The sequence below is a fragment of the Felis catus genome, chromosome C1 (genome assembly GCF_018350175.1).
Source record: "Felis catus isolate Fca126 chromosome C1, F.catus_Fca126_mat1.0, whole genome shotgun sequence".
Classification (NCBI taxonomy): domain Eukaryota; kingdom Metazoa; phylum Chordata; class Mammalia; order Carnivora; family Felidae; genus Felis; species Felis catus.
Genome location: NC_058375.1, coordinates 29,122,515 through 29,138,125, shown reverse-complemented (window position 1 = coordinate 29,138,125; position 15,611 = coordinate 29,122,515). Strand labels below are relative to the sequence as shown.

The following is a 15,611-nucleotide window of genomic DNA, read 5'->3' as shown; positions in this document are numbered from 1 at the left end:
AAATCGTGTTGAGATACTGTTTCCTTTTATTAATAAAAATACTAAGCTTCCACTGATTGAATGCTGCTCTGTGTTTGGTGCTGGATCTTGCAATATGATTTTCTACATTCATTCGTTTAAATGGAATGGTAATCATCTTTCAGTTTTTAAAATATTTAAGTAATCTCTACACCCAATGTGGGGCTCGAACTCACAACCCCAAGATCAAGAGTCACTGGCTCTTCCGACTGAACCAGCCAGGCGCCCCTAATCTTTCAAATGAGGAAGCTGGGGCCTAAGAGGACAAGTGAATTGTCCAAAGTCACCCAGCTAGTAAGTAGACACCCATCTTTGAACTCAGGTCTGTCAACCACCAGAGCTCCCCATGCTTTTAGCCCCTTGGCCATAGAATGTTTTCACTTAAAAAAATTTTTTTTTTAATGTTTATCTATTTTTGAGAGGCCAAAACCGAGTGTGAGTAGGGGAGGGGCAGAGAGAGAGGGAGACACAGAATCTGAAGCAGGCACCAGGTTCCGAGCTGTCAGCGCAGAGCCTGATGTGGGGTCTGAACTCAGGAACCACAAAATCGTGACCTGAGCCGCAGTTGGACGCTTAACCCACTGAGCCCCCTAGGTGCCCCAGAATGCTTTCGTTTTTTATTGAACTTAAAAAAAAAAAATCAGGAATGTTAATTTTATAAAATGCTTCTTCAGCATCTTTCAAGATGACCAAATGTTTTTTCTCCTTTGAGCTGTTGGCATGATGAATTCTACTCATGGATTTTTCAGTGTGAGCTCTTTTTGCACTCCTAGATTATACCCTACTGTATGTGAGTGTATTATTCTTCTAATATTTTGCTGAATTAATTTGCTTATATTTTAATATTTTTCCGTGTACATTTATAAGAGAGATTAGTGCTTTTTTTATTGTGTTCTTTGTCAAGTTTTAGCATTTGTCAAGTTTTGCCGGCTTTGGAAAAGGCATCAGGAAAAAACTCTTCTTTTTCTCTGCTCTGGAACAATTTAAATAGCATAATTATCATTCTTTGAAGGCATGCAAAACTGCTTTTGGGGGCCTGCACTTTCTTTGGGGGAAATTTTAATGATATTCCCAATCTTTTCCATACTTCTTGAATGAGTTTTGTTAATTTGTGTTTTCGTAGCAAATATTTTGATATTTTTCTAATTCAGTAGCCTAGAGACATACGTTTTAAAACTTTCCTCAGTATCTGTGTAACTGTGCTTTTTCTTTCTTCATGTTATGTGCTTGTGATTTCTTTTTTTTTTTTTTTTTCAACGTTTATTTATTTTTGGGACAGAGAGAGACAGAGCATGAACGGGGGAGGGGCAGAGAGATAGGGAGACACAGAATCAGAAACAGGCTCCAGGCTCCGAGCCATCAGCCCAGAGCCTGACGCGGGGCTCGAACTCCCAGACCGCGAGATCGTGACCTGGCTGAAGTCAGACGCTTAACCGACTGCGCCACCCAGGCGCCCCATGTGATTTCTTTTTAATTAATTATCCTTGCTGGAAGTTTATTTTACTGGTTATGACAATCAGTCCTTGAATTAATCAATTCCAGTGTTCTGTACTTTTGTCATTTATTTCATGATTTTATCTTTATTAATACCACCCTCTTGCTTTCCTGAAGCCTTTTTTTAGATGAGTTCAGTGCTTAGTTTTAATATTTTAAGCCTATGAATTTTCCTCTGAGTATAACTTTGGTCACATCCAGTTTGTTTTTATACATCATACATCTCATTAGTATTGTCACTTTTTTTGGAGATACTTACATGCCCTAAAATTTCACATACCTTTTGAAGTATACAATTCGGTGCTTTTTCATATATTCACATGGTTGTGCAGCCCACATTTTCATCACCCCCAAAAGAAACCCATTAATTGGGGCGCCTGGGTGGCGCAGTCGGTTAAGCGTCCGACTTCAGCCAGGTCACGATCTCGCCTTCCGTGAGTTCGAGCCCCGCGTCAGGCTCTGGGCTGATGGCTCGGAGCCTGGAGCCTGTTTCCGATTCTGTGTCTCCCTCTCTCTCTGCCCCTCCCCCGTTCATGCTCTGTCTCTCTCTGTCCCAAAAATAAATAAACGTTGAAAAAAAATTAAAAAAAAAAAAAAAAGAAACCCATTAATAGTTACTCTCTCCATTCCTCCTGCCCTGTCTAGCACCCTCTAACCACTAATCTATTTTCTGTCTCTATAGATTTGATTATTCTGGGCATTTCAGGTACATGGAATTATACCACATGTGAATTTTTGTGCCTGCCTTTTTTGTCTGTTTAGCATAATGTTTTCAAGGTTTGTCCATGTATCAGTATATTATTCCTTTATATGGCTGAGTAATATTCCATTGTATACCACAGTTTTGTTTATCCATGCATCAGTTTATGGACTTGGGGCTGTGTCTGCTTTTTGGCTATCATGACTAATGCTGCTATGCATATCCATGTACATGTTTTTGTAGAAACATGTTTTCACTGTTTTTGAGGGTCTGTGTAGGAATGAAATCGCTAGGTCATATGATGTTATAGACTGAATTGCGTCTTCCCCAAATTCATAATGCTGAAGCCCCAACTCCCAATGTGACTGTGTTTGGAGATAAGGCCTTTAAAGAAGTAAGTTTAACGAGATGTTAAGGACGGGGCCCTGGTCCCATAGGACACCAGAGCTGCTCTGTGCACACAAAAGAAAGTCCAGGAGAGGACACAGCAAGAAATGGTGTCTGTAGGTCAGGAGGAGAAACCCTACCAGAGTACTATGGACACAAACCTGTAAGCATCTTGGGGCGCCTGGGTGGCTCAGTCAGTTAAGCGTCCGACTTCAGCTCAAGTTATGATCTCACAGTTTGTGGGTTTGAGCCCAGCATCGGGCTCTGTGCTGACAGCTCAGAGCCTGAAGCGTGCTTCAGATTATGTGTCTCCCTCTCTCTGCCCCTTCCCTGCTCACACTCTGTCTCTCTCTCTCTCAAAAGTAAATAAACATTAAAATTTTTTTAAAAAATAGTTAAAAACAAATCTATAAGCATCTTGATCTGGGATTTCCATCCTCTAGAACTGAGACATACGGTTGGCTTTTTATCTTCTTCTGGAACTAATTAACTTTTTGTGGATCTGCCAAACTGTTTTCCAAAGCAGCAGCGCCATTTTACCTTCCCGCCAGCGGTGTGCAAGGGTTCCAGTCTCTCCACATCCTCACCAACACTTGTTACTGGTTTTGTTGATTACAACCACCCTAGGGGATGTGAAGCAGTATCTCCCTGTGGTTTGGATTTGCATTTCTTTAATGACTAGAGATGCTGAACATCTCTTCATATGCTGGGTTTTCTTTTTGCCAATGAGTTATGAGCTACTTAAAAAAATTATATATACATATATATATATGTATGTATGTATGTATGTATTCTGGGTATTAGACCTTTGTATTCGTTTTCTAGGACTTTTGTAACAAAGTACTGAAAATTAGATGACTTAAAACAAATTTCTTGTCTCACACTTCTGGAAGGTACAAGTCAGAAATCAACGGGTCAGCAGGGCTATGCTCTCTCTGCTCCGGAAGAGGATCCTTCCTTGCTTCTAGCCTCCTGTTTGCTGGCAGTCCTTGGTCTTCCTTGGCTTGTAGATGCCTGTTCCAGGCACATGGCTCTTCTCCCTGTGTGTCTTCATATTGTCTCCCCTCTGTGAGTGTCTGTCTCTGTGTCCAAATTTCCATAAGGACATCGCTCATATTGGATTAGGGCCAACTTGAACGACCTCATTTTAACTTGAATCTCACTGTGAAGACCCTATTTCCAAAAGAAGTCACATTGTAGAGTTACTGGGGGCTAGGACCTCAACATATCTTTGTGGGGGGGGACACAGTGCAACACATAACGACCCCCATCAAATATATGATTTACAAATATTTTCTCCTACTCTGTGGGTTGTCGGTCACTTTTTGAAAAAGAAAATCAAGGTATAATTGACATATAACCTAACGTCTGTTTCTGGTACAACGTAATGAGTCGTATTTGTATGTATCGTGAAATGAGCACCACAGCAAGTCTAGTAAACTTCCATCACCACACGTGGTGACACATTTTTTTTTTCTTGTGATGAGACATTTTGAGGCCTACTCTCGTAGCAAATTTCAGATATACAGCATAGTATCGGTAACGATAGTCACCATGCTGTACGTTACACTCCCAGGACTTCCTTATTTTATAACTGGAAGTTTGTGTCTTTTGACCCCCTTCTCCTGTTTTGCCCAGCTCCCCGTCATGCCTCCGGCAGACACCTTTCGCTTTGAGCCGTGCCTTTTGAAGCTCCAGGTTTTATTTATTTATTTATTTTTTAATTTTTTTTTTCAACGTTTATTTATTTTTGGGACAGAGACAGAGCATGAACGGGGGAGGGGCAGAGAGAGAGGGAGACACAGAATCGGAAACAGGCTCCAGGCTCTGAGCCATCAGCCCAGAGCCCGACTCGGGGCTCAAACTCACGGACCGCGAGATGGTGACCTGGCTGAAGTCGGACGCTTAACCGACTGCGCCACCCAGGCGCCCCGAAGCTCCAGGTTTTAAATTTTGATGAAGTCTTTGGTTGCCTGTGCCTGTGGTTTCATATCTAAGAAACCACTGCCTGGTTCAAGGTCATGGAGATTTAGACCTGTGCTTTCTTCTAGTATTGTAGTTTTGCCTAGATTTATTTTAGAGAACGTGTTTTCATTTCTGGACGATTTGCTTTTCTTCTGTTTCTGATTTTACTGCTCCATGCTTAGAGAAAGAGGTTTGCACAGCTTTTTCTTTTTTAAGTAGTTCTTGAGTTTTCTTTGTTGTCGAAGATATGGTAAACATTTTAACTATTTCCTGGCTACCCTACAGCATTGTGTATTTTTGTTCCGTAGTTTTTCTCTTGCTGTTTCCATATATAAATGAAACACATTATTCAATTCTGTTTCTTCTTATTGTCTGCTTGGTGTTTCCATTCTGCTTGTGATTTTGTTAAAATTCCTTGTATTTGCAGTGCATTTTCTTTTTTTTTTTTTTTAATGTTTATTTATTTTTGAGAGAGACAGACTGTGAGCAGGGTAGGGGCAGAGAGAGAGGGAGACACAGAATTGGAAGCAGGCTCCAGGCTCTGCGCTGTCAGTAAAGAGACCCACGGGGGGCTCGAACCCGTGAACGGTGAGATCATGACCTGAGCCGAAGTCAGACGCTTAACCCACTGAGCCACCCAGGTGCCCCTGCAGTGCATTTTCTTTTAAATATTTCAGTTTTCTGGGGCGCCTGGGTGGCTCAGTCGGTTGGGCGTCTGACTTCGGCTCGGGTCATGATCTCGCAGTCCGTGAGTTCGAGCCCCGCGTCAGGCTCTGGGCTGATGGCTCGGAGCCTGGAGCCTGCTTCCGATTCTGTGTCTCCCTCTCTCTCTGCCCCTCCCCCGTTCATGCTCTGTCTCTCTCTGTCTCAAAAATAAATAAATGTTAAAAAAAAATTTTTTTGGGGGCGCCTGGGTGGCGCAGTCGGTTAAGCGTCCGACTTCAGCCAGGTCACGATCTCGCGGTCCGTGAGTTCGAGCCCCGCGTCGGCTCTGGGCTGATGGCTCGGAGCCTGGAGCCTGTTTCCGATTCTGTGTCTCCCTCTCTCTCTGCCCCTCCCCCGTTCATGCTCTGTCTCTCTCTCTGTCCCAAAAATAAATAAACGTTGAAAAAAAAAATTAAAAAAAAAAAATTTTTTTAGGGGCGCCTGGGTGGCGCAGTCGGTTGAGCCTCCGACTTCAGCCAGGTCACGATCTCACGGTCCGTGAGTTCGAGCCCCGCGTCGGGCTCTGGGCTGATGGCTCAGAGCCTGGAGCCTGTTTCCGATTCTGTGTCTCCCTCTCTCTCTGCCCCTCCCCCGTTCATGCTCTGTCTCTCTCTCTCCCAAAATAAATAAACGTTGAAAAAAAATTAAAAAAAATTTTTTTTTAATATTTCAGTTTTCCTAATGCACACGTAGTTTCCCCACAGGCCTCCTCGCTTACCTCCTCCGCTTTTACCTCGCCTCATCTTTTTTCTTTTTCTTCTCTGCCTGTTGTTCCTTCATGGTCTTCTGCTCCCATTTTGCGGAGGCTGTGTTTTCTTTCATCTTCTCGAGGATGCCAGACAGTCGCCTTTCTTGTTTCTCTGTCACACTAAATCCCTCTTAAGAAGCTGCGCCTCCTGAATCTTCAGAAATAATATTACCATTCATTTATTCTGAAATGTTTTTCTCATATGCCTGATGTTTTTGGCATTTTCTCTTTCCTTGTTCTTGAACAAGGAGATGGCTAGTGTTTGCCAAAAAACCCCATGTGTGAACTGCCCTCTGGGTTGGTTTGTAAGGCTTTTCAGCTGCAAGTAACAGTAAATCTCAATCCAGCTGATGTTTCGCTGAAAATGATTTCTCAGCGTACCTAAGAGTGGAGTCAGAGCATGGTTATTTCAGCAGCTCATCGGGGTCCTCAAGGACCCAGGTTCCTTGTGTCTTTCTACTGTGCCATGCCGTCCTTGTCACATAGGCTGGCTCCCTCATGGTGGCAGGTTGGATGCAGTAGCTCCAGACATCACATCCTTACCATCCAGAGCAGAAGAAAAGGACTGTTTCTTTCGTGTAGGTATCATTTTAAGAACAAGAAACCTTTTCCAGAGCCCGTCCTCCCCTTAGCTGCTTTCTCCTTACATCAGCCAGAACTGGATGATAAGCCCGACCGCAGTCATTGGCACAGGAAATGAGTCCACACAGCTGTCTTAGAACAATCGGAATTACAGGGGGAGACAGTAGACCTTGAATCAGAAGTTGGGCTCCACAGGCCAGGAAGGGGGGACATGGCTGTTGAATAGTTTTCCACTCGTGTCTGCTGTGGTCTCGGTCCCCCGTGGGCGCTGGCTGGATTTCATCACAGATCCACCTACAGCAGGAGAGGGCATTGGGCTCGGTTTTGAGCTCCGGTCTCAGGATTTGTTAGGCTTTCATCTAACGTATCTCTGTGGGTCTGAAATGGAACCGTCTCCTACCTCTGTATGGCCGTCTAATGCTTTCAACAAATGTAGCTCCAAAACACGACATTCCTGGCCTCTTCCTATCTCTGCTGTCCATCTGTATCTGCAAGGGTCTGTGCCATCCTGGGACGTTTTCTCTCTCCTCTCCCCTTGAACCCACGTCTCTTCTGACAGCTGTCATCTCCCAGTGGATTTAGGCCGAGAGGCACTCCTGGGGGATACGGAAGGACACTTTTCCTCCAAAGCAACTATGCAGGAGAGTGATGGCTGTGCATTGTCCTGTTGACAAAGACCTTGCCTTTTTGTAAGGGTCAGACAGTGGGAGGAGGGATTAAAAACTCTTTCAGGTTATTTTTAGGATGGGAGACCGTGTCACTCTGTGGGCAGCATAGCCTGGGGCTTCACGACAATTGCACTTTTCAGTCCAGTTCCACCAGCTTTCTCATAGGTGGAGTGGCATATCTCCCCCATTCTGGCATTCAGCTGTCTAGACTAGCTTACGTTGATGTTCTGAGTTTTCAACTCTTTCTGTACCTTTCTGTTTTCATCAGAATTGGGAAGAGACTGCAGGTGGGGGCTGCTAGGTGGTTACCATTTAAAACCGGAAGCCATGTTCATGCACTTTTCAAAGAGTGAGCTGCATGGGCCCTGTCCCATAGCCACCTGGTATCTACTTCCCCTCAATCCCCCAAAGTCACCAGGAGCCTCCACATTGTTAAAGCCAGAGGGCGCTTTGAATCCTAGTCTCACCCTGTCCTTTCTCAGCAAATGATACTGCCAACCGCTGGCTCTTCTAGTTAGTAAACTTGCATGGAGCGCTTGCTCCGTGTCAGATATTGTGCTAAGCTCTTCATATACATTACTTTATAAAATTCTTACAGCGAGCCTAATGAGGTCAGGATTGTTTCCATTCTACACATGAGGAAACTGAGTCTCTTGCTCATGGACTGGAAGCTAATAACCAGAAGACTCAGGAGGGAACCTTCTTAAATGTTCTCTTCCCTGGGCTTCTGTGATCTCATTTGCTCCTGGCTTTCCTGCTCTCTCTCTGGCTCGTCGTGTTCAAGCTCCTCTTCCTTAACCTGCCTCTTAAATTAAATGTATGTTTCCTAAAAGCTTTTCTTTCTCTCTTTCTGTGCCTCCTCCTGGGAAGCTTCATCCAGTCACCTTCTGATGGCTGTTGGGTCTCCATCTCATTTCCAGATACCTTTTGTGAGTCCTGAAACCACCTATATAGCTGCCTTTCCAGCATCTTCTCTCGGAAGTGTGTGTGTGTCGTGAGAACACTTAAGATGTCTCTTAGCAATTTCCACGTATACAATACAATATTGTTATTTTTAAAGATTTTTTAAAAAATGTTTTTATTGGGGGGCCTGGGTGGCTCAGTCGGTTAAGCAGCCGACTTCGGCTCAGGTCATGATCTCACGGTCCGTGAGTTCGAGCCCCGCGTCGGGCTCTGTGCTGACAGCTCAGAGCCTGGAGCCCGTTTGGGATTCTGTGTCTCCCTCTCTCTGACCCTCCCCTGTTCATGCTCTGTCTCTCCCTGTCTCAAAAATAAATAAAACGTTAAAAAAATGTTTTTATTTATTTTTGAGACAGGGAGAGACAGAGTATGAGCAGGGGAGGGGCAGAGAGAGAGGGAGACACAGAATCTGAAGCAGGCCCCAGGCTCTGAGCTGTCAGCACAGAGCCCGACGCGGGGCTTGAACCACGAACTGTGAGATCATGACCTGAGCCGAAGTCGGATGCTTAACCGACTAAGCCACCCAGGCGCCCCTAAGATTTATTTTTTAATTTTTATTATTTAATTATTTTGAGAGAGAGAGAGCGTGAGCGGAGAAGGGACAGAGAGAGAGGAAGAGAGAGAATCCCAAGCAGGCTCTGCACTGTCAGCACAGAGCCCGATGTGGGGCTCGAACCCACAAACTGTGAAATCATGACCTGAGCCGAGATCAGGAGTCAGAAGCTTAATGGACTGAGCCACCCAGGTGCCCCTACAATACAGTACTGTTGACTATAGTCACCATGCTGTACATTAGATCTCTAGAACTTATTCGTCTTCTCACTGAAAGTTTGTACCCTTTGACCAACGTCTCCCATTTCCCCAGCTCCTAGCCCTTGGCAACCACCAATCTACTCTGTTTCTATGAATGTAGGTTTTTTAGATTCCACATATAAGTGAGATCATGCAGTATTTGTCTTTGTCTTTCTTCTTTCACGTAACATAATGCCCTCAAGGTTCACCCATGTTTTTGCTGATGGCACAATTTCTTTTTTTATGGGCTGAATAACATCCCTTTATATATATCATTTTCTTTTCTTTATTCATTCATCCATCAACAGACACTTAAGTTATTTCCATATCTTGGCTCTTGTGAATAATGTTGCAATGAACATGAGAATGCAGATGTCTCTTCGAGATAGTGATTTAATTTTCTTGGGATGTATACTCAGCAGTGGGATTGTTGGATCATAGGGTAGTTGTATTCTTAATTTTTTGGAAAACCTCCATGCTGTTTTCCGTAATGGCTGCACCAATTTATATTCCCACCAACAATGCACAGGATTCCAGTTTCTCCACATCCGACACTTGTTATTTTCTGTTTTGTTTTGTTTTTGACAGTAGCCATCCTCACAGATCTGAGATGGTATCTCATTGTGGTTTTGACTGGTGTTTTCCTGATGATTAGTGATTTTAGACATCTTTTCATGTGCTTATCGGTGATTGGTCTGTCTTCTTCGGAGAAATGTCTATCCAAATTCCCTCCCCATTTTAAATTGGGTTATTTGTAGGTTTGTTGTTGTTGTTGAATTGCAGGAGTTCTTTATATATTCTGGATATTAACGCCTGATCAGATATATGATTAACAAATATTTTTTTTTTCCATTTCATAGGTTGCCTTTCATTTTGGTGATTGTTCCCTTTACTGTGCGGATGTTTTTAAGTTTGGTGGGATCCCATTTGTCTATTTTTGCTTTCATTTCCTGTGCTTTTGGTGTCACATCTGAGAAATCATTGCCAAATCTAATGGCATGAAGCTTCCCTGTATGTTTCCTCCTGGGAGTTTATGGTTTCAGGTCTTACATTTAGGTCTGTAATTAATTTCATGTTAAATTTTGTATGTGGTATCAGGTAAGGATCCAACCTCATTCTTTCGTTCGCATGTGGATAGTTAGTTTTCCTAGCACTGTTGGGTGCAAAGACTGTCCCTTCCCCATTGGGTGGGCTTGGAACCCCTATCGAAAATCATTTCATCATATCTGTGAGGGTTTATTTCTGGGCTCTCTATTCTGTTCAGTTGGCCCGCATTTCTGTCTTTTTACCAGTACCAAACTGTTTGGATTATGGTGGCTTTGCAGTGTTTTGAAGTCAGAGTGTGAGGCTTCCAGCCTTGTTTTTCTTAAGATCATGTTGCTATTCATGGTCCTTTGATTTTCCATATGAATTTTAGGATTTCTTTTCTATTTCTGCAAAGAACAATTTTGTTGCGAATTGAATTGGATTTGTAAGTCGCTTTGGATAGCCTGGGCATTTTAACAATATTAAGTTTTCCACTCCATAAACACGATGTCTTTCCATTTATTTGTATCTTCTTTAATTTCTTTCAGCGATGTTTTCTGATTTTCGGTGTACAAGTCTTTCACTCCTTTGGTTAACTTTATTCCTAAATATTTTATTCTTTTTTGCTGCAATTGTAAATGGGATTGTTTTCTTAATTTCCTGTTCAGATTGTTCGTGGTTAATATGTAGAAATGGGACTGATTTTGCATGTTGACGGTGTATCCTGCAACTTTGCTGTATTCGTTTAGTAATTTTAACAGGGTCTTGTGGAAGTTTTAGGATTTTCTACATAGAGGGCTATGTCATCTGTGGACTGAAATAATTTTACTTCTTTCTTTCCAATCTGAATGCCTTTTCTTTCTTTCTCTTGCCTAAGCTCTCTGGTTAGGACTTCAGTACTATGCTAATTAGAAGTGTTAAGAGTGGACATCCTTGCCTTGATCCTGATCTTCAAGGAAAAGCTTTCAGTTTTCCACCATTGAGTATGTTCGCTGGGGCTTTCTCACATATGGTCTTTATTATATTGAGGCAGTTTCCTGCGATTCCTAGTGTGTGCCGAGCGGATTAACTCTTAACCAGACCGTTAGAAGAGTTAAGTAGGTGGTCTTCCTGCTCCTATGCTTCTTAATGCCTCCAAACCACAGAAAGTGTAGAAAGAACCTGGGGTGTTAGAACCAGCCACCACTAGTGCAGCTGGAATGCAGGGGGTGAGCAAGAAGCAGGTGGCTTGGCGCTTCGCTCGCTCGAAAAGACAGGGAAGCTGAGACCTGTAAGGTGAGAGCGGGCTCCCCTCTGGTCCTAGGACAACTCAGGCCCCGCCCCTCAGGAGTTTCTGGCCCCGCCCCGCCCGTCTGGCCCCACCCCCACCCTGCATGCCCCGCCCTTCCAGCCCCCGCCCTGCCCCACAGTGGGTTCCTATCGAGAACCGAATGTTCCTTACTTTCAGCGCCCTGGGAGGAGGATGAGATCCGGAGGGACCGAGTGGAGCCCCAGAGTGTGTCCCTTTCGTGGCGGGAGCCTATCCCTGCCGGAGCTCCCGGGGCTAACGGCACGGAGTACGAGATCCGATACTACGAGAAGGTGAGGTGAGGTCTGGGCGGGACCTGAGGCTGCATTCCGGGCTGTGGTCCTTTTCTTCACAACCTCCTCGAGGCAAAGCCCTTCTTACTTTCCTTGTGAACACATCCACCGGCCTCCTAAGTGGCTTTTGCCAGGCCTGAGTTTCTTCCTATCCTCCCCCTCGACTCCGTGCATGGACCCCACTGCTCGTCGGCTGTCCCCTTCCCTGCCCCTCACTGGTCATCAGCTCCATTGTCACCGCTTTTGCCTAGTGTTTGCAGTTCACTAAGAGCTTTCTCTAGGGACTCATTCCCATCTTGTGTGGCCGGACCATATGCAATTTGCAGCCCTCTTTAAGAAAAAGAAGGCTGAAGTACCATACTCTTTCAAAATTTACAAATTGACCTACGTTGGTAGGTCAGGTGGTCTGCTGGGGCTTGACCATGTGCTGGTCAATGTTTAATGCCCCACTCTCTGGAACAATGAGTGTATGAGTTACCCTGACAATTTTACTATAGAAAAGATGTGTCATGTGTCGTTTACAAGAAATAAGGAAAGATACACAGCTTCTCCATATTGTAAACCCCGCATAGCCAATTGATTCTTACAGGATGCTTTTGCTGATTTTTGCTAACTTCTTGTATCTGTTGTCAATCAATAGTCGCAGTTCAACCTCGATTTGCCAAGTGGAGATATATCCCGATCCACTGTCTCCTTCCTCCTTGAATGTATTGTCTTTAAATGTGATACGTAATCTGCTGTTAAACTGCTTCTCACCTTGGTGCAAATCTTATTCCTTCAAGCCAAACCTTGCTTTCATCTTCAGCACTTAATGTGTCAGAGCTTCACTCACTCCTGAGTGACTCAGGGGACTTCTTGGCTGAGTCAGATAATAGTTTTTGAATACTAGAAGTCTACCGAGAGCTGTGAGTTTGGGGTTGGGGGGGTTGGTGAACACAAAGGAGGTGGAACTCCTGAGTCACGGCTGGGCCATCTAGGGGATGGGGTGCCGTGGACTGAAAAGGGGGAGCAGAATCGAGGTAAGAGGATGAGTTTGATTTGGCCCATGCAGTGTTCAGGGGGCCTCTGGGACATCCAGGTGGGCTTGCAGGTCTGCAGCTCAAGGGAGAGGCCTGGCGCTGGACGGAGAGTTGGGGCCCTTTCTGCACGGGGCTAGGAGCTGAATGAAGCCAGGGGCCAGAAGAGATGGCCTAGGAGGACAGGGAGGGTGGGAAGAGGGGACAGGACAGGGCTCTGAGGAACCCTGACATTTGGGAGATGGCAGAGAAGGACACTGGGAAGGAGCTGGGCCGTGCAGTAGAGTCCAGAAGCTGAGCTGGCAGATGCTCCAGGCCCTTAGGGGGTGTGAATTTGCTGGGAACAAAAAGCCTTGAAAAGAGGGTCCTGTGCAAGAGGGGCTCTGTTTGAAAGGCTTCAAGGGCGTCGCCTGGAACCCAGTGACCACAAATCTGGGAGGCACAGTGCTCCTTATCTACACTCTGCTCTCTGGGTGCCGGTCCCGCGTCCTCTGCAGAGGGGCTTTGCTCAGGGCATATCATAGCTGCCTGGGTTGACAGCCTTGCCTCTTTCTTCCACCCGGGCCCTAGCCTGCCCGGCTCAGAAGGGCCACAGCCCTTGCCTCACTGTCTTTCAGTGGCTCATTCAAATACCTGGAAGGGAGATTCTGATTGGCCCGGTTTGGGTCAGCGTCTGCCCCATTCCTGAATACCATGGTCAAAGAACTGGGCCACATGATATCGGGAGGCTGTGGTTGTGGCAGGGGCTGTAATAAGGTGGCAGGGGGTGGGGACAGAGACAAAATGATGACAGCATCTCCAATAGACCCCATTCTCGGACATGTTGGGGGGCAGCATGATATAGAGATAAAGCACGGGACCTGAAGGAATCAAGAAGGTGTCGTCCTGCCCCTTCCTTGATGTGACTGTCACCTATAAAAGATGGAAATACTGTTGTGAGGACTTAGGTAGTCAGGCCTCTAAAGAGTCTGCATAGCAGCTGACAGCAAGCTGACCCTCACTCCATGACAGCTGTTGCTGTCCCCACTGTCCAGTGGGGGCCTCAGGCAAGTCCGTCTACCCCTCTGCCCCTGATTCCTTATCTGTGAATTCATGCCTTGCAGGACATTGTGAAAACCAGATGACAAAGAGGAGGAAAATCTTTGTGAGCCGGCAAGGGCCAGGCAGGTGTCAGGGTTCAGTTTCTTCTTTCCTCTGTGACATCAGGCCCTGCTCACCCTCTGGACTTCCAGGCCCTGATGTCCATCCCCAAGAAGGAGGATCTAGCATCTTCTCTAAAGTTTCTCTTACTGTTCTTCGCCACAAGTACCACTGAGCCCAGGTGGGGACTTGCGTGGAGAGAGGGGTTGGAGAAGCTATGGAAGAAACGGATGGAGCCCTCCCAGACTGTCGGAGTCAGCTTCTTCCGCCTGCTCCCTGCTCACCTGAGGGCTCTTCTCCCTTCTCCGCCTCCCCACTCCTTTCCCCTGTCATTCTCCAAGGAGCGTGGGTCTGGCCCTGGGTCCAGGCCTCACTTCTTGGTCCTTCCTCAGGGTCAGAGTGAGCAGACTTACTCCACGGTGAAGACAGGGGCACCCGCGGTCACTGTCACCAACCTGAAGCCGGCTACCCGCTACGTCTTTCAGATCCGGGCGGCTTCCCCGGGGCCCTCCTGGGAGACTCAGAGCTTCAATCCCTCCATTGAAGTGCAGACCCCAGGGGAGGGTAAGTGATGTGTGTATGTGGAAAGGGCTCCGAGCAGAGAAAACTCAGGCATGGGGCCGGGGCAGGGGGACAGACTGGGGAGGGGGTGGTCCTCTGTGCAATTAAGGGAGCCTGCAGAACAGCTCAATTACAACCTAAATAGTTACCAAACTTGGAATCCGCTGACTGGGGCCTATTCAGTGACATGAATAAGTTGGGGGTGGGGAGGCCTGTCCTGGGGGAGCCCATAGGGGAGGGGTTCACGAGCAATTCTAACCCATGTCTCCAGCTGGAGTCTCCCAGCCTCTCAAGACCTCTCACGTCTTGTAGAAACATGCTGTGCCCTCTCCAAGATTCTTGACTATTTTTTTGGGAGGAGTTTCAGTCTCATGGTCACTTCTTGCTCGGATGGCTAAATGCTTTCCCATTCTGCTGCTTTCCCTCTGCCATGATACAGACTCACACACGGGATGTCATTCCTTTCCCCACCAGGCCCTGGAGCGAGAGGCAGGCTTCTGTGAAGGCTGGGGCCCCAAAGGGGCTGCCCTGCAGCCATAAACAAAACACAACAAGAATTGTACCCATTCAGTGGGGGAATTGTGTGGTACATGACTAATTCCTCCAATAAAGCTGTCATCAAGACAAAACAAGACAAAACAAAACAAAAGCTGTACATCAGACATCAGATCCCCTGATTCTAAAACCGTGCCCGCTTCTCCGTGGTATTGTGCTGCCCACTTCCTCCCTTCACCTCCCTCCCCTGGCTCCTCTTCTCCCCACCCCCCCCACCCCCAAACTCCCTTTCATGGTGAGCGATGAGCAGCTTAGCTCTGGCTTTGGTGGTTTTGCCTGCTGCTAACCCCGCCCTCAGGATCTCACCTCTATCTACCCCGAGCAGTTCATGAAAGTATTTTCCTGGACAAAGGCGGTTCCCCCTAAGAGGCATTCTGACACCAGCTGTCAAGATAATAATTCTTTCCAACCTGCTACACGAGTCTAATCCAAGATAGGAAGAGCTCTGAGCCCAAAGGGAGGTGGAGATAAAATGTAGAGGGAGTCAGGCTTCTGGGAAAAGAGACGGTACTTCTTGCTCGAATGCCTGTCTGTGCCAGACCTCGGCCAGGTGCTGGCGAGAGGAGATTAGAGCTCTGTCTTCAAGGCTAGGGAGCATTTGAATGCCAAGACGCGCAGGGGAGGCATTTCGGGTAGAAGAATCCACCTGAACAAAGGCTCACGGGCTGGGCTGGAGTGGGCGTGGTGGGGGCAGGAGCTGGGGGCTGGCTGGT

General features: G+C 46.3%; 1 protein-coding gene across 1 annotated transcript in view; it reads left to right on the top strand.

Moving 5' to 3' along the window:
* Positions 1 to 15,611, top strand: part of EPHA10 (EPH receptor A10) — a 40,273-nt gene that overhangs the window by 12,009 nt on the left and 12,653 nt on the right. Inside the window, exons 6-7 of the mRNA XM_023258494.2 lie at positions 11,493 to 11,626; positions 14,175 to 14,346. Coding sequence (XP_023114262.2) covers positions 11,493 to 11,626; positions 14,175 to 14,346 — 306 coding nt within the window. The remainder of the gene's footprint in view (positions 1 to 11,492; positions 11,627 to 14,174; positions 14,347 to 15,611) is intronic.